This window comes from Haliaeetus leucocephalus, unplaced genomic scaffold (genome assembly GCF_000737465.1).
Source record: "Haliaeetus leucocephalus isolate CR32 unplaced genomic scaffold, Haliaeetus_leucocephalus-4.0 Scaffold984, whole genome shotgun sequence".
In the NCBI taxonomy this organism is placed as follows: domain Eukaryota; kingdom Metazoa; phylum Chordata; class Aves; order Accipitriformes; family Accipitridae; genus Haliaeetus; species Haliaeetus leucocephalus.
Window position 1 is genome coordinate 1,565,485 of NW_010973420.1, and position 23,539 is coordinate 1,589,023.

The 23,539-nt window shown below is 37.3% G+C and overlaps 1 protein-coding gene across 4 annotated transcripts in view; it reads left to right on the forward strand.

The window, feature by feature from the left end:
• Positions 1 to 23,539, forward strand: part of NUP210 (nucleoporin 210kDa) — a 66,537-nt gene that overhangs the window by 39,132 nt on the left and 3,866 nt on the right. For all 4 annotated transcript variants that reach the window (XM_010584411.1, XM_010584414.1, XM_010584412.1 and 1 more), the window contains 17 exons: positions 1,844 to 1,948; positions 2,085 to 2,186; positions 5,106 to 5,234; positions 5,949 to 6,076; positions 7,009 to 7,144; positions 7,468 to 7,530; positions 8,165 to 8,344; positions 9,768 to 9,848; positions 10,812 to 10,943; positions 11,159 to 11,317; positions 12,206 to 12,297; positions 13,806 to 13,980; positions 17,844 to 18,019; positions 19,395 to 19,612; positions 20,130 to 20,266; positions 21,050 to 21,173; positions 22,119 to 22,265. In XM_010584411.1, coding sequence (XP_010582713.1) covers positions 1,844 to 1,948; positions 2,085 to 2,186; positions 5,106 to 5,234; positions 5,949 to 6,076; positions 7,009 to 7,144; positions 7,468 to 7,530; positions 8,165 to 8,344; positions 9,768 to 9,848; positions 10,812 to 10,943; positions 11,159 to 11,317; positions 12,206 to 12,297; positions 13,806 to 13,980; positions 17,844 to 18,019; positions 19,395 to 19,612; positions 20,130 to 20,266; positions 21,050 to 21,173; positions 22,119 to 22,265 — 2,284 coding nt within the window. The remainder of the gene's footprint in view (positions 1 to 1,843; positions 1,949 to 2,084; positions 2,187 to 5,105; positions 5,235 to 5,948; positions 6,077 to 7,008; positions 7,145 to 7,467; positions 7,531 to 8,164; positions 8,345 to 9,767; positions 9,849 to 10,811; positions 10,944 to 11,158; positions 11,318 to 12,205; positions 12,298 to 13,805; positions 13,981 to 17,843; positions 18,020 to 19,394; positions 19,613 to 20,129; positions 20,267 to 21,049; positions 21,174 to 22,118; positions 22,266 to 23,539) is intronic.

Genomic DNA, 23,539 nt, shown 5'->3' on the forward strand with positions numbered 1-23,539 from the left:
CACATTGATCTTCCGGAAGGGAGAGACTACTCATTTGTACAGTGCCAGCCATAAGCATAGGCTCTAATTTTACAAGTCATTAGCCACTCCCTGAAATACTTTAGTTTGTAGATAAGTACTCAACATAGGGAAGAACAACAGCAAAAAATAGTGATGATGAACAAAGAAGGCAGATGTAAACAGATGGCAATTTTCTGTTTGTGTCACTTTTTTTAAATGAATATAAAGGCAGGTTTCAGCATATGGAACAACCTGACATGCATAGTAACTAACTCTTAAAATATCCTGCTTCACTAAATTGAAGTTCTGTTTAATTTTGTTAAGCAAAATTTAAGTGAGTTTCGACTATATGTGGTTCTGAATCACGTACCATGAAAACAGAGTTGAGACAAAGAGTAAAATACAGAGCTCAAGGTTACAGTATTTTTACTTCAAAGCAGGTAACAGACGGGCACTAGTAATGTGAAATATCCTGTGGCCCAGGTTTCTGTCAGTATGTCCCAGGTTTGGCATCTGGATGGTAAATTTCTTTGGAAGACAATCTGTATTGCCAGTTGGCTCTTGTCTTTTCACTGAGGTTTCCAGTCTGCTCTTGTTGGGAAGCATGGTGTAGATGCATTTCCACTGAAGGATTTGACTATAACTTAGTCAAAATTACTAGATTAGAGACACAGCTACTTTGCCACCTAAGATATTTGGTTCTGTATCTTTTTTCTCTTAAGAAAATTGAGTTGTAATAAGAACACTTGGTGTTCTGCAATCATTTTGTAATTCACTGTGCTCTGCTTTATTAAACCAATATTCAATATTCTTTTTTAAATTTAGAGATAATTAGAAAAGTGAATTCTCTAAACTTTGCCTTGAGTTCAGAGAAGTTTATTGTATTTCAGTGTGGGATACACACATGTAAAATGGCACCGGAGTTCTATTTAAGTTCTAGTCTCTAAGTTTGGGAGGAATCTTTTTGATAGTTGAAGAGTAGTTGTAGATACCACTTCTGGTACAGTTACATAGGCTCATGTGTTGTTTCTTTAAATTAGGTAATTTGTCTGCTTTTTTCAAATACATTAGAAATGGACTGCTATATTCTGCTTTCAAACCTGTCCATACTTAGACTTCTTTCTTACAGACAAAAATGCAAATAAAAATCTAATAGATGGTGTATTAAGATGTCTTGATCACTGTTCCATGTTTAAGTGGAGCATCCTATTATATTAGGGAAAGATGACATCCTTTCTACATCAAGGAAATAATTCTACTAATTAGGTGAAATGGGTATATAATACTAACTTCCTAAAAAAAAAAAACCAAAAAACCCAACAAAAACCAAAACATTTTCCCTTTCTAAGCAAATGTTATTATGAGTGAATGATTAAACCTGCATCTGGTCCAGTGTTTATGTACTTACATTTAAGGAAGAATTTCTTTTGGTGGCTTGCTAGGAAGAATCCTAAAAAGATGAACTTGAAGTAGAAGAAAACATTCTGTCTCTATGCTTTATCATTTTGTATGAACATATAACATGTCTCTGAGTTAATATCCTATCTGTGTATGTCAGACTTGGTTAACTGATTCTGCTACATCTTTAATGTACAGGCCTTTGCTCTTTGTCTTGGTCAGAGATGCAGAATACACCAGCATGTCCTGTATATGACCTTACCTGTAGAAGCAAGGTAGTTGCTGAGCCAATTACTAGATCTTGTGGACATTCTATTAACCTAAACTTCTCCAGCTCTGGCTCTTTGTTCATCTGTTTTAAGCATCTTTCCCTGCACACACAAGAGACTTGCACTGTTTTCTGACTCTTAGTGTTTGCTGTAACAGCTAGAATTGTTTCTTTCAGTATGAACCTCTTCTACCAGTGTCTGCCACTATTGAACTGATACTAGTGGAAGATGTAAAAGTGAACCCTACAGATGTCTCCATTTACAATCACCCTGACATACAGGTAAGGAATTATTCTGCTACTTTCTAACTGCAGGGAGGAAAACTTCAAAAATTGTATGATATGTGTTAAGGATACCAGTTTCAGCAATGTACTAGAAAGACACAACCTAATTTTGGATGCTTTTCTGGTTTTGCAGGCAGAACTTTTCATAAAAGAAGGTTCTGGATATTTTTACATTAATACCAGTGTTGCAAATGTTGTAAGAGTGGCACATGAGGAAACTCAAGGTATTGCCTTGGTGAGTGAAGTATTTTGTTCTTTTATGTCTTTTTGGCGATCTGAATATCATTCTGCAGTTTCATTACTAGTGGTTGTTTTCCAGTACACATGGATAGAGAGGCAATAACTGAATCTTGGATGTGTTTGCCTGTCACAGTCAAGCTTCAGGCAGGGGATCTTTGCACTAGCAATTTCAGGTATAGTTTAAGGTATAGGAAATTGTTTCACCACAGTTGTGATGCATATGTATACTCTATACAAGATAAAAGCCAGTACAAGTTGTTCTTTACCCATTACAATTTTGCAGTAAAATGTTCCTGATTTCATAAATATTTATTCATAAAGAGTCATAAATAAAAAACTAAAAAATGAAAAATAATGTGACAGAATTATTCAGAAGTGTTATACAAAAGATTAATTGGTTTCTAGAATAATAGTGGAATATTTGTTGTAGGTCAGTACTTCTGAATTCTTCTTCCAGTTCTATTTCAGGACATTTTGCTATCACAGTGTTTTATCCTGATTTTGTGAATAAGTATCTATTAAAGAGTTGATTTCTGATCTCCATATTAAATTTTTAATGCACTTTTGCACCAGAAGATGCAACTAAACTACAGTTATGCTTGACTTCATCCAGGCCCAGGATATGAGATGCATTCTACAGTGAACAACAATAAAACTATATATTTGCATTGTAGCTTTCATTAGACAAGAATTGGAAGTGACACAAGTTGTTTTTAAGTTTATAATTTACACATTTATCTTGTCATAAATAACATTGATGAAATTGTGAAATAATGATGATCAAGGTGGCTTTTTTTTCATTGTTGAGAATATGGAAAGTACTGGTGAAACATTTTGATTGTCTCTAACTGTCAAAAGCGTAAGGTGGGAATATTTTTCCAACAGAGTCAGCTAGGCACAGAGGTGGGGAAAAATAGAAGAGTTGACCTTATTTTTGTACATTCTACACTGTTTCAACTCTTAATATTTTTTCAGTCAGAACTCCCTCATGGGTTTAGCAGTGCTTTAATTGATGTACACAAGATAATTTCAGAATAGAGCAGTGAACTTAAGTAGTGGAACAGTGCCAGCAAGATAAGCTTTGTGAAGTACAAAAAGAGATTTATTTTAACTACCTGTCAGATTAAAGGAGAGAAGACTCCAACTTTTAACACATTTAAAAAACACTTTGGAAAAAAAAGAACCACCAACCCCCCACATTTTAAGAATCTTTTAGACCTGCATGCTATGTTTGAGTTAAATCCCAGTATTGCCTAGGGATTTTTCTTTCGATGGAAGCCAGCAGAATGGTCTGTGTAGAAAATCAGCAAGTTCCAGTCTGATGTGCCAGGCTGATGCCATAGCAGGTATCAGTGGAGCCAAGTTGATATAGGATGTTTTGACAGTAAACTGTTCTGAGAAGCTAAATTCAAGTTATCTAGAGCAGTGATTATCAGACTTTTTACTGGGGCTGCCAAGGATAAATTCTATACCTCTTACTCTCTTTTTAACACAGCAGTGTTTCTGGACATGGGTGATAACATGGGGGAAGAATGAATAGTGGTAATACACCGTATACTAGGGAGCCACTGGACACCTAATAGCCGATGGGAACGGAAGAAGTAACTGGGACAGGAATGGTTTTTCTAAGTTGTAGTAGCCCTGCTTTCCCCTTTGGCCCTCTGCTCTGGTAGCTGCTTTTCTCTGGTCTTCCAGCCCAAACTGAGCTCTATTACATCTTTTTCCCCATGGTCGTGCTGGCTGCCTCCTGGCCAAATCCCCTTCTCTGCTTTCCATGGCTGTGTGTTAATATATGCCCCAGCACCTGTATTAGCCACCCACTTTGGGAACTGCTGCTGTTCTGAAAGCTGACATTTGTTAAAACTTTATATTCCTTTCTATTTTGAGGCAAAAGTAAGAGTGGTGCCCTTAAAGAACAAAATGTCAGCCCTTCCCACTGCTCTTACTGCTAACTCCTGTAGTGCTGCCAAGTAATGCTATGAATTACATTAAAATCCTTTGAACTGGGGGCCTGGCTGTCCATCACCCCTTGTTTCAGAGTTCATCTTCATAAGCCAGATGAGTGCATAGAATAGGGCACCGAACATCTGCACTGTCTCTGGCCAAAGTGAGGGTACCTGTGAAAGTGAAGAGAATAGCTGGGATCGTCCCTGAGGTGTGTGGCAAGGTCAGGCAAACGGCAAGAGAACTGCAAAGATGATGTGAGCAAGGTGTGGATGCATAGCCTTGAGAAGGTGTGTGGAGACGACTTTGGGATTGGTGCCTAGTTCTTGTATTTGTGAGCAGAGGTATCTTTCTCCATTGTTTGATTCTCCTTGTATTCTGAGAGGTATAACGTGTACGTTCTTTGTATAAAAAAATTAATAAAATAATCATAATAGTTGTATCAAAGAAATACCTGGTTTATCAATCATCCTCTTACTTGGGAAGATCTACCACCAGATTTTGGCTATTCATCCAGATTAAAAGCAATAACTGTAAAGTATGAATCTTGCAGGAAGCAATACCAATGCTTTATAAGCATAGCCTCTGTCCTTGATTTTTCTTTTTTTTTCCTTATCTTTTTTTTTTCACTCCACTAAGAAGAGTGTCATTGCTCTGAATGATTTGTTGTGGGGTTTTTGTCCTTCTGATGGCAGAAGGAGAATAACAGAATGCCAGACTGCTTCTAGCTTAAGACATATTAATTCTGTTGCTGCCCAGAGGCTGTCTGCAGTAGCTCAACAGTATGATAGTTTTTACATACATTTTACAGCTTTACTTTTACTTTGGAGGAAGAATTATCTGTGTCTAAAGCTTGGAGACTTCTGCATCCAACTGCATCAGCCCTGAAAGTGATATAAATTTTATCCTATGAATGACAGACAAATGAAAATAAGAAGTGCTATAATAGAATTTTCTTTTGGCATTGCAGGTGAATCCTCTGCTTCCAGGATCAGTGACTGTAATGATTCATGACTTGTGTTTGGCTTTCCCTGCACCAGCTAAAGCTGAAATTTATGTATCTGATATACAGGAACTGTATGTCCGAGTTGTTGACAAGGTTAGTGGCTTTGAAACCAGAATTATTAGCTGATCCAGATTGCCCTGATTCCTTGTGCTGATCATGAATGTAAAGATGAGACATGTACAAGATGATACAATGTAGTGGTTAGGGCCCTCTGCTGCAGCTGTATGACCTTAAGAGAAATAGTTTGATCTCCCTATGTTTCTGTTTCTCCCTCCCAAATTTATCATTTTAGGTTGTAAGTCTTTCAGAGTATCAAGTGTCTCTTACTTCATGTTCTGTGTGGCAGCACTCTCAACTTTTGCATTTACACAGCAATGTTAATTCATAATTTATATGAACACGCTAATTTACATTTCCTGTTGTTTAAAGTGCATGAGAACAATTCTTTTAGGAGGAGGTTTTGCCCCAAGGTCATTTTCCATATGTCATGTTTTAAAAATGAACCAAAAAAAAGTCCAACTCATTTTACTTGCCAGTGCGTCTTGGGTGCGTCTTACACAAAGTAAGTGTTGATATTTCTGGATGCTTTAATTATGCCCTTGCCAGCTGAAAGACCTGAATTCATTTATTTAATTTGACGCTAACCATAGCTGGCAGGGATTATTCTTTAAAATCAGTGCTAATCTAACCTTGGGGCTTTATCTCTAAGACCCTACTAAAAATGTAATACAAAATAAAAGGAAAGCGTTTATGCTAATAAATAAGAATAACTTAAAAGAAAAATGACTGGATGTGACTGTGTTTCAGGTGGAGATTGGAAAAACAGTTAAAGCTTATGTCAGAGTTCTGGATGACTCTAAGAAACCTTTTCTGGCGAAATACTTTGCTGTCATGGATCTAAAACTAAGGGCAGCATCTCAGATTGTTTCCCTTGTGTAAGTTAATGGATTTTTTTTTTTAATTAATTTGCAAATATGTTTATAGGCAGAATAAGCAAAAATGAGTGAAGGTATTGGTTTGGAGGCATGGTAGTATACCATGAGTATATGAGTTTTTATTTATTTTATTTTTGTAAAGTTTTAATTACCTGTTAAATGGTAAAAAATGGTTATTTGTCAGGAAAATTGCCTAAGCTAACAATCTAAATCTTGTTGACTGACAAATGAGACTGTATTCATATGCTATAATATTTTGTGGAGCCTTATGCATCTTGGAAGCAGTGACTTGGCAAATAATGTCATGTGAAGAACTCCGTGAAGACGTATCTGATTTATCAAACTCATTCTGTCTGTTACTTAACCTTTTAGAAACACGTAGCCTAAATCATCCTATTGCCTCAAAGCTCCTTATTTTCCAAGCTCTAAACATGATTAAAATCACAGGGGAAAAAAGGGGGTTTGGACTGTTGATTTTTGGTGTTGAAGTAATCAGTAAAAATCATTCTGCTTTGTATGGGGAAGTGCGTGTCTGTATTTGCAAATACTGTGCAAATATATATGGACTGCTTGGCTGTATCTATCCCACTCCATTAAATAGTGTCAAGGTATGTAATCAAGGCTTGTGCCACTAGTGTCCATACTGGTCAAATTGTTAGTGGGCTCCCTGGCAGAGTTTTGGTCTGTACCAACTAACACTCTTGTTTCACTTTCATTTCAGGTATTTCATTGTAAGATAAAACATAGGCTACGAAGAGCCATTTCATGATGTTACATGTAGAAATGCGATGGTTACCTTAATTTTGCCTAAGACATAGTCACTTAGTCATCCTTATGATAAAACTGCTGTGCACCAAATAAGTCCTTTGCATTTGTTATTCATGTAATTTATTCAATGAACTTCTCTATTTTAATGTGTTTCTTTGCTACAGCCCACTCAGTGAAGCTCTTGATGACCATACTGCTGCTTTTGTAGTGCATGGGATGGCCATTGGTCAGACTAGTCTCATGGCAACTGTTGCTGACAAAAGAGGACAAAGAATCAACTCTGCTCCACAACAGATTGAAGTAAATAATTTCAGATAAAATACATGTGTAAACAAAATCTATGTTGTGATAGAATAGGAACAGTGTATTATAGCAAATTTATAGTACAGTAATTACTTTGTCAGAAAAAGTAAACACATTGTTCTGTCCAGAAATTACCCAAATGCTAATCTGTTTCAGATTTCAGTGTTTTTTAACTGCAAGTGATGAGTTAAGTTTCTGCATGCTCAATTTACTGTAACTAAGCAAGTGAAGACACAGTTTACACTTGCATGTACTGTTTTGTGACATAATTTATCTGATTGAAATCATGTGAAAACAAATATTCCTATTTCTATTTTTAGGTCTTTCCCCCATTTCGACTACTGCCAAGGAAAGTGACCCTAATTATTGGGGCCACGATTCAGGTGAGGCATCTTACCTATTTTCTTTCCTTTGTAATTTCTATTTTAAAATAAATGTATATAACTTATTTTTCAGGAGTAGATATTCAACTTGGCAATTTAGCTGATTCACACTGAATACTCTTCCTAACAAGAATAGTTCATTCTTGAGCCACCTTCCATTTTACTGTCTTGCCAGATCAAAGGTTTTGTATTTATTTGTGTCAAGGGAGCATCAGCTTTTCCAGTGTTAAATACCAGCACAGCATTAATAAATCTGTCACTTCCATGAAATTAAGCATAGTGGGCTAGTTCTACAACCTGAAACACAGAGCAGAGCTATACCATGTGTGGTGAAGAGAAAGTGAGGTGAATTTTTTCTGAAACTTTCTGGACTAGATGTAGCATCAGCCTGTTACATTCTATAAAGCACTTAGTCCACTTTTGCATTTAGCTCACATATTTCCCAGTCCATCATCATGCAAGGACCAGTGTGCAGGAGAAGTAAGTCCTGAGATGCCCCACAAAGGTTCAAACAGCCTTTTCTTACTGAAGACATTGTGGTGCTGAGCCCAGAAAGGGTATGTACCCTGTAACATTAACCAGAAGAAATACCTGATGGGTTAATTTTAGTTGTTCTGTGTGCTTTTAATTATAGATCACTTCAGAAGGAGGCCCTCAACCTCAATCCAACATCATTTTCTCCATCAGCGATGAGAAGATTGCATCAGTGAACAGCACCGGACTTGTCAGAGGAGTGGCAGTTGGGAATGGAACAGTAACGGGAGTGGTGCAAGCTGTTGATGCAGAGACAGGGAAGCTTGTTGTGGTGTCTCAGGTAATGTTTTATGATCCTGTTTGGGGCTGAAAGAGGCTCTCTAACTCATGACTATGGCTCAAAAGGGGTGAATAGTCTTTCTGAATCAGTAACATTATCTTGTGCGCTTTCCTGGTTTCCTTAAGGAGATGAAAAATCAGTGTTTCCTACTCCCTGGCCTGTGAACTTACATATGTGCTGACACAGGTGATACTTTCAACAGATAGCTAAATCTGGCTGTACCTTAAAACAAAGTTATACTGATAACCCAGGAAGACTTTATGAATGGTCTGATATCTTTAGAATTGATTAGTAAATCTAGAAAAGCTCATCTAAAGAAGCCTTTCCAGAACAGCAGAAGATTGTCCCTGCCTGCACCACCTTACAGTTTAGCAGCGTCTTATGTCAGAAGTCAGAACGTAACTGTTGCCTAAGAAACACATTGTCTCTTAAGCTATAGGCAGGCTCTATAGAAAGCTATCATCCTGTGCTGTGGTCTGAATCCATCTATGAAGTTCAAGCAGTGAATCACTGATATTCCATCAGAATCTGTGTCCATATAATTTCCTACTAGCTGAGTGTAGGCGAGCTGTTGAGCAGGCCCATAAGGGAGCACAGGTCCCTGGGACTTGCATGAGACTCAGAATAGCAGAACTTGGGCCAAATCTTATGGCTCTTCATTTGAGGTCAAGGCAGGACAATGCTGCATACCACAAAGCTCTGCTGCTTGCAAGATGTCCCCACAGGCCAAGAGGAGACAAATTGGGGAAAAAAAAAAAAAAAAATATATATATATATATCTATCTATTTTTGCTTTGTAATGCGGGGGCAGCAGCCTGCCCTGATGCTGTGACAGGAAGTAGAATAAACTTGAAAGCTAAATCTACTGCCCAATTAGGTCCAGGTCTGACCTTTTCTCCTCAGTATACAGTAGGAATAAAATCCATCAGGAATGTCAGCATATGTGAAGAGGAGACATCAGAGTATCACATATATCATCCTTTTATTCTCAATTGTCCTGTTTGCTACTTACCATTCTCATTTCCTTCTAATTCTCTCAATGTCTTCCTCTACCTTCTGGGATTATTCATTCCTCTTCTCCTAGGGACCCCTATGATCTATTCCCTTGCAGTCTGTCACTTCTCAGCTCCATCATTCATATTGTCAGTAATGTTGAGCAGAGCTTTTTTTTTTTATTTATTTATTTAGGTGGCATTTTTAAATGCCTATGAATTTACAAAGTTAATGCTTTTGTAGTTTTTTTACAGTCCTACTGAGTTATGTCCATCTGTATTTTCTGTGATGTCACATGCAAAACACATGGCAATAGCGATTAAATAATGGCAAAATAGTGAATAGATCCTGAAACTGAAATCTAGTTCACATTCTAGTTCACATTTGACTTTGACAAGTGCTTACGATGTCTTCCCTTCCTCCTTTTTAGGACAAAGTGGAAGTTGAAGTAGTACAGCTGACAGCTGTTAGAATTCGTGCACCAATTACACGAATGAAAACTGGTACACAGGTTAGTTGGTCTGTGATTAGCTTTTATTGCCTTAAAATTTTGACCTGCAAGCTGTGGCCATTCCTATTAGATCATCTGATAATACCATTCCAGCTGTCGGAGTGGTTGCCTGCTCTGAGGGGTACCACTGCTGCTGCAGGAATGAACATGCTGGCAGTGGAGAAGCTCCAGAGCTGAACATATTACAAGAGTAAATCAAGACAAGTTTACCTTGCACACCAGACTGATTTTCAGAAATTCAGGCCCTGCTGAAGAGGCATCATTTCATATGGAGAAGGGTTCTCTCACCTTCATTCTATTTGCAGTGGAGACTTTCTTCCTTTGTGTGTTAAAAATCTACAGTATGTCTGCTATATCGAGAACAGCAGATATTGTTCAAATTCTCATTTAATAAGTCTATTTTTTAAGAGTCTATAATTCCCTTATTAGTTACTCATTCTAAAATGGCTAGTAATTCTAGCTTGTTGGTCCCAGGTGTATGAATTGCTTTGAAGATTAAAAATAAAAAGCTGAAAATTCCTGTTTTGTGTTTATATGTTATGTTGTCTTAATCTGGAGAGTTGGAAGGGGAAAGTTGATGTCCAGAGCAGAGTTAATCAGAGAGATCATCTAGACAAAGATGTAGAAAATGTAGGAATGCGTGATTTAACTAAGATTAAGTGATTTGATGCTACAAATGGGACAAATGAGTTATTGAACTCATCTTTTCTCATGGAAAACCGGTACTTGTGTTTTGTAGAGCACGTAGCAAATGAGAATAAATCAACTTTACTTTTTACAAGTTGGTAGTTATTTGAGTCTTCTGCGTGATACATCCTTGCAACATATACAGCAGCCAAACAATTTTTTTCATAAGAAATACTATCTCTTGATCAATGAATTTTAAGTTTAATTATGTTTGCTCTGTGCAGGTTTGGTTAACATCCTAGAATTACCTAAGAAATTTGGTTTCTCTGTTTCTAGATGCCAGTTTATGTAATGGGCATCACCAGTAGTCAGACTCCTTTTTCATTTGCCAATGCAGTACCAGGGTTAACGTTCCACTGGTCTGTCACAAAGAGGGATACTCTGGATATCAAGACAAGACACAGTGAGGTAAATTGTGTGTGTATGTGCACTTGCGTGTATGTGCACTTGCGTGTATGTGTATCTTGGGAAAAGGAAACTGCTATGTAATGGGAATTGAGAAAATATTGTTGCTTCCGCTTACTCAAAATCAAAGCAATTGTCAGCATTGAGTGTGGTCTTTCCTCTGTATCAATGTCAATTCTTTCCATGAGTAAAATTTTAATCGCTTTCTCCTGTCCAAGGCTTCTTTTCAGTTTCCTGCAAAATATAACTTTGCAATGGATGTTTATAGCAGAGCAAAGGGAAGAACAGGCCTGAAAGTTGTTGTGAAGGTCCTTGATCCTGCAGCCAACCAGTTTTACAACATGGCAAGAGAGCTGTCTGATGAAATCCAAATTCAGGTATGATGATGTTCCTCACAGTTAATGTTTTAATATCTCTTTCAGAGCTGAATTGAAGTCTGTATTTGAAGTAACCAATTTGAAATGCAAAGTAGTTCCAGTTTTGGTTTATCTTTTAGCCCTTACTCTTGTTTGTATAATGTTCCACTCTTTGGAAACCTCCAAGTTCCCCAAGTGTTGGTAGGGTTTACACTGAACAGTCACACACTGGTGTGATGCTGAATGATATTCAGGAGTTGGTTTTTGTTGTAGACTGCCTGAAATTGAGGTGGCTTTTGTCTTGTGGATAAGCACTATTAGAGCTGTAAAAGAACTTTGCTGCTGTAGTTCCTCTCTGCACACTAATACTTCTTGGTTTTAGTGCTTATCATACATGCCTATGCAGGCATGTTAATTTGGTTGGGAATTAGCTTCTGAAATAAATCTCTTGGTTGTTCCCACTTACCATACTTTGGGGAGCAGTTTCAAAGTATGCAAACTGGATCCCTTTACATGGACCAAAGCTGGAAAATGTGCTTGAGGAGTGCACCTCGTGGGCATGCAGTTCATGGGCTCAGACTTGGGGTAGTCTAAAGTAACTTGGGTGAATGTGGCGTCTCCAACACCATTTCACTTGACAAATATGCTTCTTTTTTCATAGTGCTTCATAGTATAGCTATAGCCATAGAAATGAATGCTCTTCAGAATAATTTGTAGAAGATACTGCCTATCCCATTCTCAAATATTCATGTTTAATTTTCATTTTTTTACCATATCTACTGTGCAAGGTAAAAAAAAAAAAAAGGCATGTTATACTTTTATTTAGGGGTTTTTTTTTGAAGGTGAAATAAATGGAAATAAATTACTTGCTGCACACAACAGTAGGCTAAAATGCCTTTTATTTTCCAGGTGTTTGAAAAACTTCATCTAGTCACTCCAGAAGTAGAAGCAGAGCAAATCTTAATGTCACCAAATTCCTTTATTAAACTTCAGACAAACAGGTTAGTGATCAGTTTTCATACTGTGATTTGTGTCAATGACTTATCAAAACCATAAAGCAATTCTGCTTGAAGTAAGCTGTTTCAGTCTTTTTAAAAGAATGTCACAGTCCATCTGTATAATACGTAACTTATCTGGTGATTACTAGTAACTTATCTGTACTCTTGGGCTCTGTCAAATTTTGTATTAGTTAGATCGTAGCTAGAAAATTCATTCAATATTTGGAACTTCTAGATCATTATTTTAAAAGATGCTGAGCCAGTTGAAGCAGTAGCCTGCTTCCACTAGAGTTTTTTATGGGCCATCAAGGCTTTATGGAATATACTTCTCTGTATTTCTTACACAAAGGCTATCACTAGATTTTGAGACTAAAATGTCCTTTTCAAATGAGAAGTCCTTTTTACATAATCTGTTTTCAAAGACTGGCATTTCAGGCTCATTTCAGGCTTGAAATTTGGTTTTTCCTCGTATAAGAATGTGCAGATATAGACAATAGGACATATGCTGAGGGCGAGGCTTCAGATGCATTTACTTTTTAAGGGTAAGGGACTGTTAGGTTCACTGGAGCTCCAGCAACCATGGTCATTCAGCATCCACTTTTGAAACAGTTTTATAGGAGCCCTGTCATTTGTAGTCACTTACTAATGTTGTTTCGCTATCTCTTCTGAGCAGTTTTTCTAATTAATTAGTCATTAAGTTTTTAGATACCAGTTTGTACATTTCTTTGTCCTGTTGTCTTCACTATCCAATGTTAGAGCCCTTATGTCTGAAGTCTACCACCAAAAACAATTACACTATTGCCAAGAAAGGGGCAACTAAAATCCAGCTTTAGTGCTTGTTTCCTAGGATAAAGTAGAGTATTTCTATCTCAATGGAGGAGCTTGGGAGAAAAAAAAAAAAATCATTTACAAATCTCATAGAAGATGTGATAAGTGATACTCAAAAGTAGCTGATGTCTCAGAATGCCCACTAATTACAGTTTATGTATTTGCTCACTTTATTAATATGCAAATACCATGGTGAGAGTTATTCCAAAAATTAACCTTGTCTACAAAACCATTTCCAGGAAAATGATGAGATCCACTTAATCAAGTTCCTGGCTTTATCTCTAATACCAGCATTGGCCCTGGCAGACTAATCTTCCTCTAGATATTGTTTATAGGAAGTTACGGCAGAAGCTGCATGTTGTAGCCTTAGCCATTATTATTTGGAATCAAGTTTACATCAGTGAATGATGACACTACAGGGCAGTGGATGGAAACTAGATTTCAATACATGCCTAAACCCAGATAATACTGCTTCCAAGTGAGCTTGAATTGGAACTTAAACTTTTCTTTCTTAGACTAGAACACAGGCTTTTCGGCTTTTATTGCAGACACGTGGAAAAAACACATACCAAATAGCAATCTTTTAGACTTGCATTATATATTGGTGTATATATGGTTTTACTTATTTAAGGGGGTCCCCTGGTTTTTTTATTTTTCTGGGGTTTTTTGTTTGTTTTCTTAAGGGATCGAGTGGCTTCAGTGAGTTACCGTGTCCTGGATGGACCAGATAAAGTTCCTGTTGTAAAAATCGATGAGAGAGGTTTCCTTAACTCTGGGTCTTTGATAGGATCATCAACAATTGAAGTGATTTCACAAGAATCATTTGGGATCAACCAGAGCATTGTAGCTGCTGTTAAGGTAGTATCATCTCTCTTTCTTTGCAGTTTTCTGTTAGAAAACTATCTTTATGACTGCAATGCAGATGGTTAATTGCACGTTTTGAACTTCACTTCTGAAAAATGTGAACTATAGGAATTAATAGTCAGTTCTGAGCTTTGAAAAAAGTTTAGTATACTAAAATAGATGGATAAACATTAAATCCCAGCAAATTTTTAAATTTGGTACATTTTATGAAAAGGCCTTTGTGTGCATGTGCCTTAAAAACTTTAAAAAAAAGAAGTAGTATGTCCTAAAAATCTCTTGGAAGGCTGATAATTACAGAAGTTCAAATAAAAAAGATGTTAATGTCATAAGCATGCATTTTGCAGCATATGAAAAAAGGTAAATATCATCTGGAGTAATGAATATAAATACAGCATCTGTTGTGAGGTACCTAAGTGATACCTAGACTTTCAAGATATTAGAGATGTAACTGTACGGTGCTCAAAAATTTCATTTTCTCTGCTGTTTCCCAGTAGTTCAGCTTTTACATATAATGAGAATCTCTGCATGAGAAAATCTATCTGATCAGATGCAATAATTCAGCTGCTGTTGCTTGTATTTGGTGAGCTGGCAAGGAGCATGTCCAAGGCTGCCGTATGTGCCTAAGCTCCACTGAAATGTGGATGCTTCAGGGAAGGACAAATCTGTAGCAAAACTCAGTAGTTTGTTTCCAGGCTAATGAAACATCTTTCTTTCTCAAAACTTCATCTGTTGATTGAATGTTGTTATGCAAAGTCTAATGTATCTTACTGGTTGGGCGCTTAGGACATAAGGGAATGTATGTCCTTCATTTCTGTTTGAAAGTCCTTGTGCCAGGAACTTTCTACATCCAGCAGCATGAGCCTTGAGATACCCACTGTTCCAGTTCCTCTTATCCCTTTTTACTCTGTCAGCATCTTTCATATGTCCCAAATAAAGGAGAAAGACACATAATTGAGTGCTGACTTTAAATTTAATTTAATTTGTAAGTTTAATTATTATAATCACTGTGAAGTGGCTTGATTTTTTTTTTTTTTTATTTGAATTGTGTTTTTTCACCATAATGTTCAGCTTTGTCTGTAGGACAGCATGTAGGTCTGTCCTCCTGGGTGGAGAATGAAAAAAGAAATGGTGGCTTAGTTTCACTAATGCCACTCCTGCTGCTAGGTGGTGGCAGTGAATTTCTACAGCTCAGTTATAGATGACCTTGTTTCTTCCCTTCACTGCTGGATCTGGTGCGTGAAAGACATCTAATGAGTTTGGGGTTGGCTCAAATGACATTTAGTCAGCATATAGTGGTACTGAAGTTAAATTCCCCCTTTGTGCATTCTTTCCATATACAGTTAGGATATCGTAGAACTGTGGAGTCAGTGCACGATGAAATTAAGCTTGTGAGCTCTTTGTAGGAGGAACCATCTCAGTTCAGTATCTTGTACAACTGATTTGTTTTCCTGTATGTATTAGGACTATACTACTTTTATGGAAATGATATTTTTAACCTCACAGTAACCTCGTGAGGTGATACAGTGCTGCTGCCTTCATTTTATGGATGAAGAACTGAGAGAGAGTTTGAGTGGTGTTGCTGAAGGTCATGTAGAAAAACTTGTGACAGAGCAGGAGATGAGCTTGAATCTGTTGTGTCATTCTAAGGCAAAGTTATCTCCTTCATGCTGTCCTCCTTTTCATAAGTTCTTGTTTTGTCTATTTACAACGATACACAATTAAGAACCAAACTGCTGCAGCAGCATCACTTAACACTTAGACCTTCAACTTTGCTCAAAAAAAGACTACCTTATATAAGCCAAGGAGGATGGTGGAAGTGAGGAGTGACAGTATGCTTAGCATGGAAGCAAGCTAAGCACTTGCCTGTACCAGCTGTACCCAACTCTTTTTTTTTTTTTTTAATAAAAAATATTTTAAAAACTGAGATGCTTTTACAGTAAATAGCTGTTTTCATCAATATTAGATATAGCAGTTGTCCTTGTGGGACAGTTTCTGAGGCTTTAAAGTAAAGCAAGCTTGAAAATCTGTCAGGGAAATGGCATTTTTGTTAGCTTGTAACCTCAGCTAGTTGGGCAGATGACTGTATGCACTGATATTTTAACTGATTATATCAGCCTGTGGAGTAGACAGTTGTACCTACTGATATTCTAGCCACTTTTTTTTTTTTTTCAGATTCACCAAAGATGCTGTTTGCTTGAGGCCAAATTTGTCCTTTCCTTTTTAAGTTTTGACATGTACATTTTCAGATTGCAGAGTTTTACATTTTAGCTGAGCCTCTTAGGTCAGAAAAAAATGGGGTTTTTCCTACAAGATAAGCTTGAGGGCTTCTTTTAAAATAGTTTTCTCTATATATTTGAGGGGTTTTGCTTTCTCTATCCTTCCATTATTTATTTCCCAACAGCTGTAACAGAAAGAACAGATATAGGTGTTTTCATTGGGTAATTTTGCTAGTTAACCTAGATAAGTTAATCAATAATAATAATATGTTATTTAAAAACAAAACAAAAAACGGTTGCAACATCTTTGTCTTCAGACAAACTTCCTTCACTGGAGTGTTACTGCAAAAATGTGGGGGTGTGCACATACGGATAATCCTGCAGGCTTTTCTAAAGAATTTGAAGCAGTTCCTAACTTCTGTCTTAGCTGAGGAGAGGCACTGAGGCAACAAAATGCAGCCTGCTGACCAGTTAGGATTTGTCAGATACCAGTTCTGACTGCTTTTGTCTGTTGCACTTCACTTCTATCAGCCCATGCCTCGGAGGATGGTCTGGCTGCAGCATCATACAGCCAGTAGTACCAAGGCAAGTGTGCCCAGTGATGGGTCAGAAAAACCAGCCCAGCGCACAACTCAGGAGGAAAGTTCCTCATGAGTGTTGTTCCTTCCCACCTCTGGGACCTCTGTTGTCAGGCCACTGCAGGCCTGTTTGAGGTGCAGCAATTTGTAGTGTCTATGATGTTGCTTGACAAGGATCACTAGGGAACAGCTTTGCAGCTATTGCTCATCTTTCCTCTGCTGGGCAAACCTTTGCTCAAACAGAGCCAAGGATGTTAGAAACTGCGTGTATCATCTTGGTTTTCTTACCTGGTGCAAGGGAACTGGGGAAACAGTGACCATTTCATCCCCTTACTCTCACATACATTGCAAGTTACTCCTGTTCTAGTAACTAGGGAATGAATTACAGTTTTTGTATCAAGAATTACTGGGAGAGAAGTCTAGGGGCAACTTGTTCTCTTGCATATTCAGGGAGTCTTAACAGTTTTAATTTATAAGATAATAATGTAGTCTCTGAAGTCTGTGATGTGTGTTTCTACATCATTATTGCTTTCTTCAATTTGCAGTACTATTAGAGAAAAATACTAAGAAATATCTGATGGGAGCGTGTAAAGAAGACAGAGCCAGACTTTTCTCAGTGGTGCTCAATGACGGGGCAAGAGGGAACACACAAGAATTGAAACACGTGAAATTGTGTCTGAATATAGGACAGCACTTTTTTACTGTGGTGGGTGTTGAACACTGGCACAGACTGCCCAGAGAGATGGTGGAGTCTTTATCCTAGGAGGCGCCTGCACATGAGCCTGGGCAACTGGCTCTAGGTAACCCAGCTTGAGCAGCGTGAAGCTGGACTAGATGATCCCCAGAGGCCCCTTTCAACCTCAGCTATTCTGTGATTCTGTGAAACATATGTACTGATGATAAAAGCTCCATGTCTCAGTACTGTCATATGGTTAAACATATAGCAAATTGTTCATGAAGGAAGCTTTGTGTATTTGCATAATAAGAACTCTTTTAGATTATTTTTATAGAGGCATCAAAAAAAACAATTTAATTTTGCTTTTCACTGCTGATGTTTTTACAGGTCTACCCCATCTCATACATAAGAATCTCCATGAGTCCTATTCTGCACACACAAAACAAAGAGGCATTACTGGCTCTCCCCCTGGGTGTGACACTGACATTTACAGTCCATTTTCATGATAACTCTGGAGATACTTTTCATTCACATAATTCTGTGCTCAACTTTGCAACAAACAGGTAGGTATCTATCACAGGTGTTAATTATGGAGAACAAAAAAGGCCAAATATGCATAGCCCAGCCACAGCAAGGAACAAAGATTGTTCCAAAGATATCAAGTGAAGATACAGCTTGGACTAGGATTAGCAAAGAAAGGATTTTGTCTCTGCAGTCTTCAGAGGCACGTAGCAGAGAGAAGAGTTCCAGTTAGCGATCGATATTCTCTAGCAAGTGGAAAGTTGCCCAGATAAGCGTGATCCCCAGTGGGGCTTGCTGGGGTACATTTCTGCTTTAAGTGACTCAGAATCATCAGATTGCATACATCAGTAGCCTATATAAACAATTGATCTTATTAGCATTTGCCTCATCTTGCCTCTTTTCTCCTAGTGCTTTGTTACACTGACTCACTTAAGTCTTATATAAGATGGTGAACGTTATGGATCAGGGGCTGTCTCTTCAGATATGCTTGCACAGCCTTTGCACACAGCAGAGCCAAGCCTCAAAAGGCTTTTTGGTCTCTGCCTCAAAGAATAATAAATATTATAAAACAGCCTTCTTTGGTCATTGGTAAACAATCACATTCCATTACTATAACATAGCTTGTTTTCTGCAGAGCACTTTGCAGTTATAACACAGTGATCATGATTAAAAGGGGAAAAAAAAAGGGGGGGCGTTGAATGCAAGATTTTTCCATTCTCCTACCTAAATGATATGCAGAAACTTTTATAGCACACAGAGATCCCTGAGATAACACTGCCCTAGCTTCCAAAGTAGATGTGACAGAGCTGCTTCAGCATAGGGCTAATTATTAGCCCTGGAGAGAAAAGCACTGCTCGTTAACCTCAGGTGCAGCACTGTGGTGACCCAGCTCTACTGCTGTCAAGACCTTCACTATCTCCACATGGTGCTGCCAGGGTGGGCAGTCTCTGTGCTGGGTGCACTTACAAGTGCTCTGCATGTCAGTGCATGTGGGAATGCTCAATTTTGGTAAATATCAGGACTTGCAATCAAATGTGATTTGGCTTTGTGATGTTATGGCTGGAAAGCTGCATATTGGTGTTTAAATTTTTTCCCTTTTCTCACAGAGTTAAGAAGCAAAAGAGATGAATTACCTCATTCTAAAGTTCTACCATCCTTAAAATTAGGAAGTAGTTATCATACATAATTGTGACCTCAGTATTTCCTCAGCATAATGATGTGAGAACTGAAATTTGCCTCAGTAGCACCTAAACAATTTTTATATTTTCCTCATTTTGTCAGACTTCTTTAGGAGATAACCATTGTTGAAAACAAAAAGGCAAATGTCTAAAAAGAGTTCAATGCCTACTATTTATTGTAGAGATAATGACATTAGCAAACTTGCCTTAATATAAAAGCATTTCTTTTTATCTGTAGAGATGACTTTGTACAGATTGGGAAAGGAGCCACAAACAACACATTTATAATCCGGACTGTAAATGTAGGTTTGACCTTGCTTAAAGTCTGGGATGCAGAACAGAGCGGAATTGCAGACTACGTACCACTTCCTGTGCAACATGCCATTTTTCCTGAACTCATAGATGTGGTGGTAGGTGATGTCCTCTGTTTGAGTACTTCACTGATGAACCAAGAAGGTAAGCAGCACTTGCTGTGTTTTTGCATCAGTGTAACTCTTTCTCATTCTCAGGAAAACTAAATGCATAATTAATGATGTTTTTTCAGAATCAAATGTCACCGTTCTTGTTAATGATAAAAATAGGTTTGATCAACTACTCTAATTTTAATTGTACCATGCAATACGTTGATTGTATTGAATTCATGAGTATCAGACTTCAGACATTTCCATTCTGACAGCTTGAAAGGCTTGGTTTTTAGGGGAATCATGCAGAGTCAGGACTGTCTTAACTTCACTCACTGTATTTGTTTCTTAGTATTAAGGGGCCTTTGTCAGAGTAACTGCAAGTCAGTTTGGTGTTGGGCTGTCAGCCTTCCACGATGTGAGACCCTAGAATCTAGTTTCTGTGAATTGGGAAGTGTGTGTACCCATGCTGCCCATGCAGTGGATACATACATACAGACAGTGATGTGATAATGCAATGCTTTAGTTAGCATAAATTAGTTGAACAGTGTCCAAATGGTGTGTCTTCTCAGGCCTGCCGGGCGTCTGGAGCTCCTCGTTAAGTAGTGTTCTTCAAGTGGACTCCAAGACTGGTGTAGCAGTGGCAAAGGATTCTGGTGTTGTCACTGTCTATTACGAGATTCCTGGATTACTTAAAACATACAGAGAGGTAAGGCACTGGTAAATCCTACTGGAACTGCTGATGTTTGTTTGCTTCAGGTGGACCCTCACCAAAAATGTATTCTGTGATTTTTTTTTTTTTATTTTTTTAATATTTAGAAACATTCTTTTTAAAGGAAAAGGTATTAGAAATGCAGATGGTTGGAAAGTATTTGGTATGTGTCCAAACACATCGTGGGTTTTTTAATCATCTATGTTAAGGAAGAAAATTTAGTGTAATTGTTTCTCTTTTTAGCCTATACTGTTCTTATATTGTACATTTTGATTCATTTGCTTGGCTAAGTTGTTTCCAGATGCTAAACAATTTTTGAGTATGGCAGCTTTTATGAATGAAGTTTCACTGCAGGATGAGATGCCAACAAGAACTTTCTGAAGTGTTGTACCATATTACTATGCATCGCTGATCAGAACTAGTCAAATTATTTTGTTTATCTACAGTGCAGTTGAACTGTTGACACAATTCACTGTATCAGCTAACATAAGCACTAGATATTCTTTCTAAATTCAATTTAGACATACAGCTTTATGCCTGTTAACTTATGAAGGTTGGGTAGAAAGAAAAAAATGTTCTTACTACCTTGAACTGCCTTGAAAGGCAGTTTCTAAAATTAGAGAAATGTAGGATTTCTTACGCAGAGAAACATGACGTCTTGGAGTTTTCTGTTATACATACAAGGATGTGTGTGTTTCACAGTCAGTCCGGTCTGGTTTTGCCTTAGTTTTTATTTGTAAAAATAGGTTTTAGTGACAATGTAGTTCATCCTTTTTTCAGATATTGATTAATATACCTCAGAGGACTACAGCAATGCATGTAAGTGGAGTGAAAACAAGCTTACAAGGAGTTGCAGCCTCAAAAGTGATAGTTTCAGTTGGGGAAAGAAATAAAAATTTGAAAGGTATGATGAAAAAAAATCTTCATGCTGATTGTTTATTGCATGTTTGTATATTAATGATAGGTGGTTTGGGTTTGTGTTTTGGTGGTTTTGTTTGTTTTTAAGGGTCAGTGAGCTGGTATAGCAAGATCTCTATGAACCTCTAGTGCCTTTCTGGAATCCCAGGAGCTCTAGAAGAATTTTAGGGCCATGTTACAGAATTTGGAGGACGTTCTGGGACACTCTTAAGATTTCACAACTAATAAAATTGGTAGATAATAGAAGTGTTGTTTCTGATCATATCAAAAAAACAGTTAATGGGCAATCAGCTGATTGTTTGCTTATTTGTTTAATTCTAATTGCCTTCTTGAAGTTACTATTTTTTTTTACTAAGCATGTTTAAAGTAGTTACCATCCTTAAATCTTTTACAGAAATTATCAGCAATTAGAATCAATATACAGATTAAGCATCATGTTGTGTCTGCTATTTAATAAGCTGTATTTTGTTTGATTATGGTTTCTTTTAGGTTTTAGCTTAACACTTAGCACTTGTTCAAATACTATTTTATTGTGCCTTATGTAAATTATTAGCCTACCGAAAAAAACATCTTGCCAGATACTAAAATATAAATTGAGACTCCCAGGATCATATAAGTTATTCAACAGACACATCTGAGCTGAAAATTCTCTCGAGTTCATTCTTTCCTGTAAATAAATTATTCCTGTCAAAGAAAACCCACAACATATAAAATTTTCATTTGCTGTGTCTTTGGGATTAGACCTGAGATAGGACAGCTATCTATGATTTCCAGCTATTTTAAGATCATCATAAACTTGTGAAACTATTTCAGAAGGTGGCAGAATAACCTGATATTTCAAGCCATGGTTTTGCTTTTAATTAATTAAAAACTAATTAGTTACAATTTTCTTTTCTAATTAATTGGAGATTAATTTTTTTTCCCCCTTTAGGAGAGTGCTTGCCTGCTCAGATTGAAGCCATTGCTGAATTACAACCACAGTCCATTATCAATTGCCATCTCGATTTTAACAATGATGTGTTTGACTTCCCAGCACGTGATATTTTTATAGCAGAACCTGGATTTGATGCAGTTTCAGGTAAGATGAGACAAGATGCCACACTCCAGGCAGACACTTTGAATTCTGCTATGGTTTAGTCCAAATGCCCTTTGACCCAGCAAATTTCCTTCTGAAGCCTCTGAGCTTTACTGTGTAGGATCTCAGGCTTTAGTGAGTTGTTAACATGTACTCTCCTTGTTTTAACTCTAGGGTTTTCTGCATGTGACAGAAACATTTATTTGTTTTCAGAGAAAGCCAGAAATCAGTAGCAGCTCATTTCATGTTTTTCAGAGTTGTAGTTAAGTGAGGAGGAAACTCGGAAGCATTATTTTTACTGGGTTGGGGAACAAACTTTATGTTTTTTGACTACAAATTTAGGTCCTAATTTTGCACATTACTACTCATATATTTGTAGGTATGCAGACAGTCCAATGGTACCTTGAGACAGAAGTGATGGTATTACAGAATGTAGACGTAATACACTGAGGTCACACACTTTACAGAGATAGCAGCTGCCATATTTTACTCCAGCTGAACTGTACAAAAATAGATTGCCTTGTATATAACAATTTAGAAAAGAATATCAGGCCCTGTATTTGTTAAACTATGGAACTTCCTCCTTCAGCTGGTAAAAATGAGCACTCAGGTGACAAATATTCCAAAATTGGGTATCTTTGCAGCTGTAAACATCTAGTGGCTCTTTTAGGTGTTTTCTTGCCATATGTCAGTGCCTTTAGCATATACTTAAATGCAGTGGAAGTTAAGACTAGGGATAAGAGAAGCAATCATGAGTTTTAATGTCTGTGTACCAAGGATCTTTAGATTTCACCAAATTATACTCTGTATTTGTGTTTGATGCTGGCCTTTTAAAAACCCTGCCACTGTAGTTATTGCAGTATAACTAACCTCAGTGATTAAAATGAGGGAAATAGCATAAATGTGAAAATCTGGTGAAAGTAAATAATTTTGAATTCTTTGTATGCTGCAATTTAAAGATTTCTGGAATTTTCATGCTTTCAAACTTTCCTGCACAACCTGAGTGCTGTAATCTCTTAGGAAAGGTAGAATTCTTATGTATCCCCAAAACAACATGAACTGGGACTTAAAAGGAGGGGAAATTACTAGATACCGTGGAAATGGAAATAAAATTGTGAAAGTCTATAACATGTGTTAGTGTTTCATAACCATAACATGATCTTAAAAGGAACCACAACACTGTGGACTGTATGGAAATAACATTAATTATCTGTCCCCATTGTGTACCCATTGTGTGAAACACTATTATACTTTGCATAATAGTGGCTGCCTCTGTT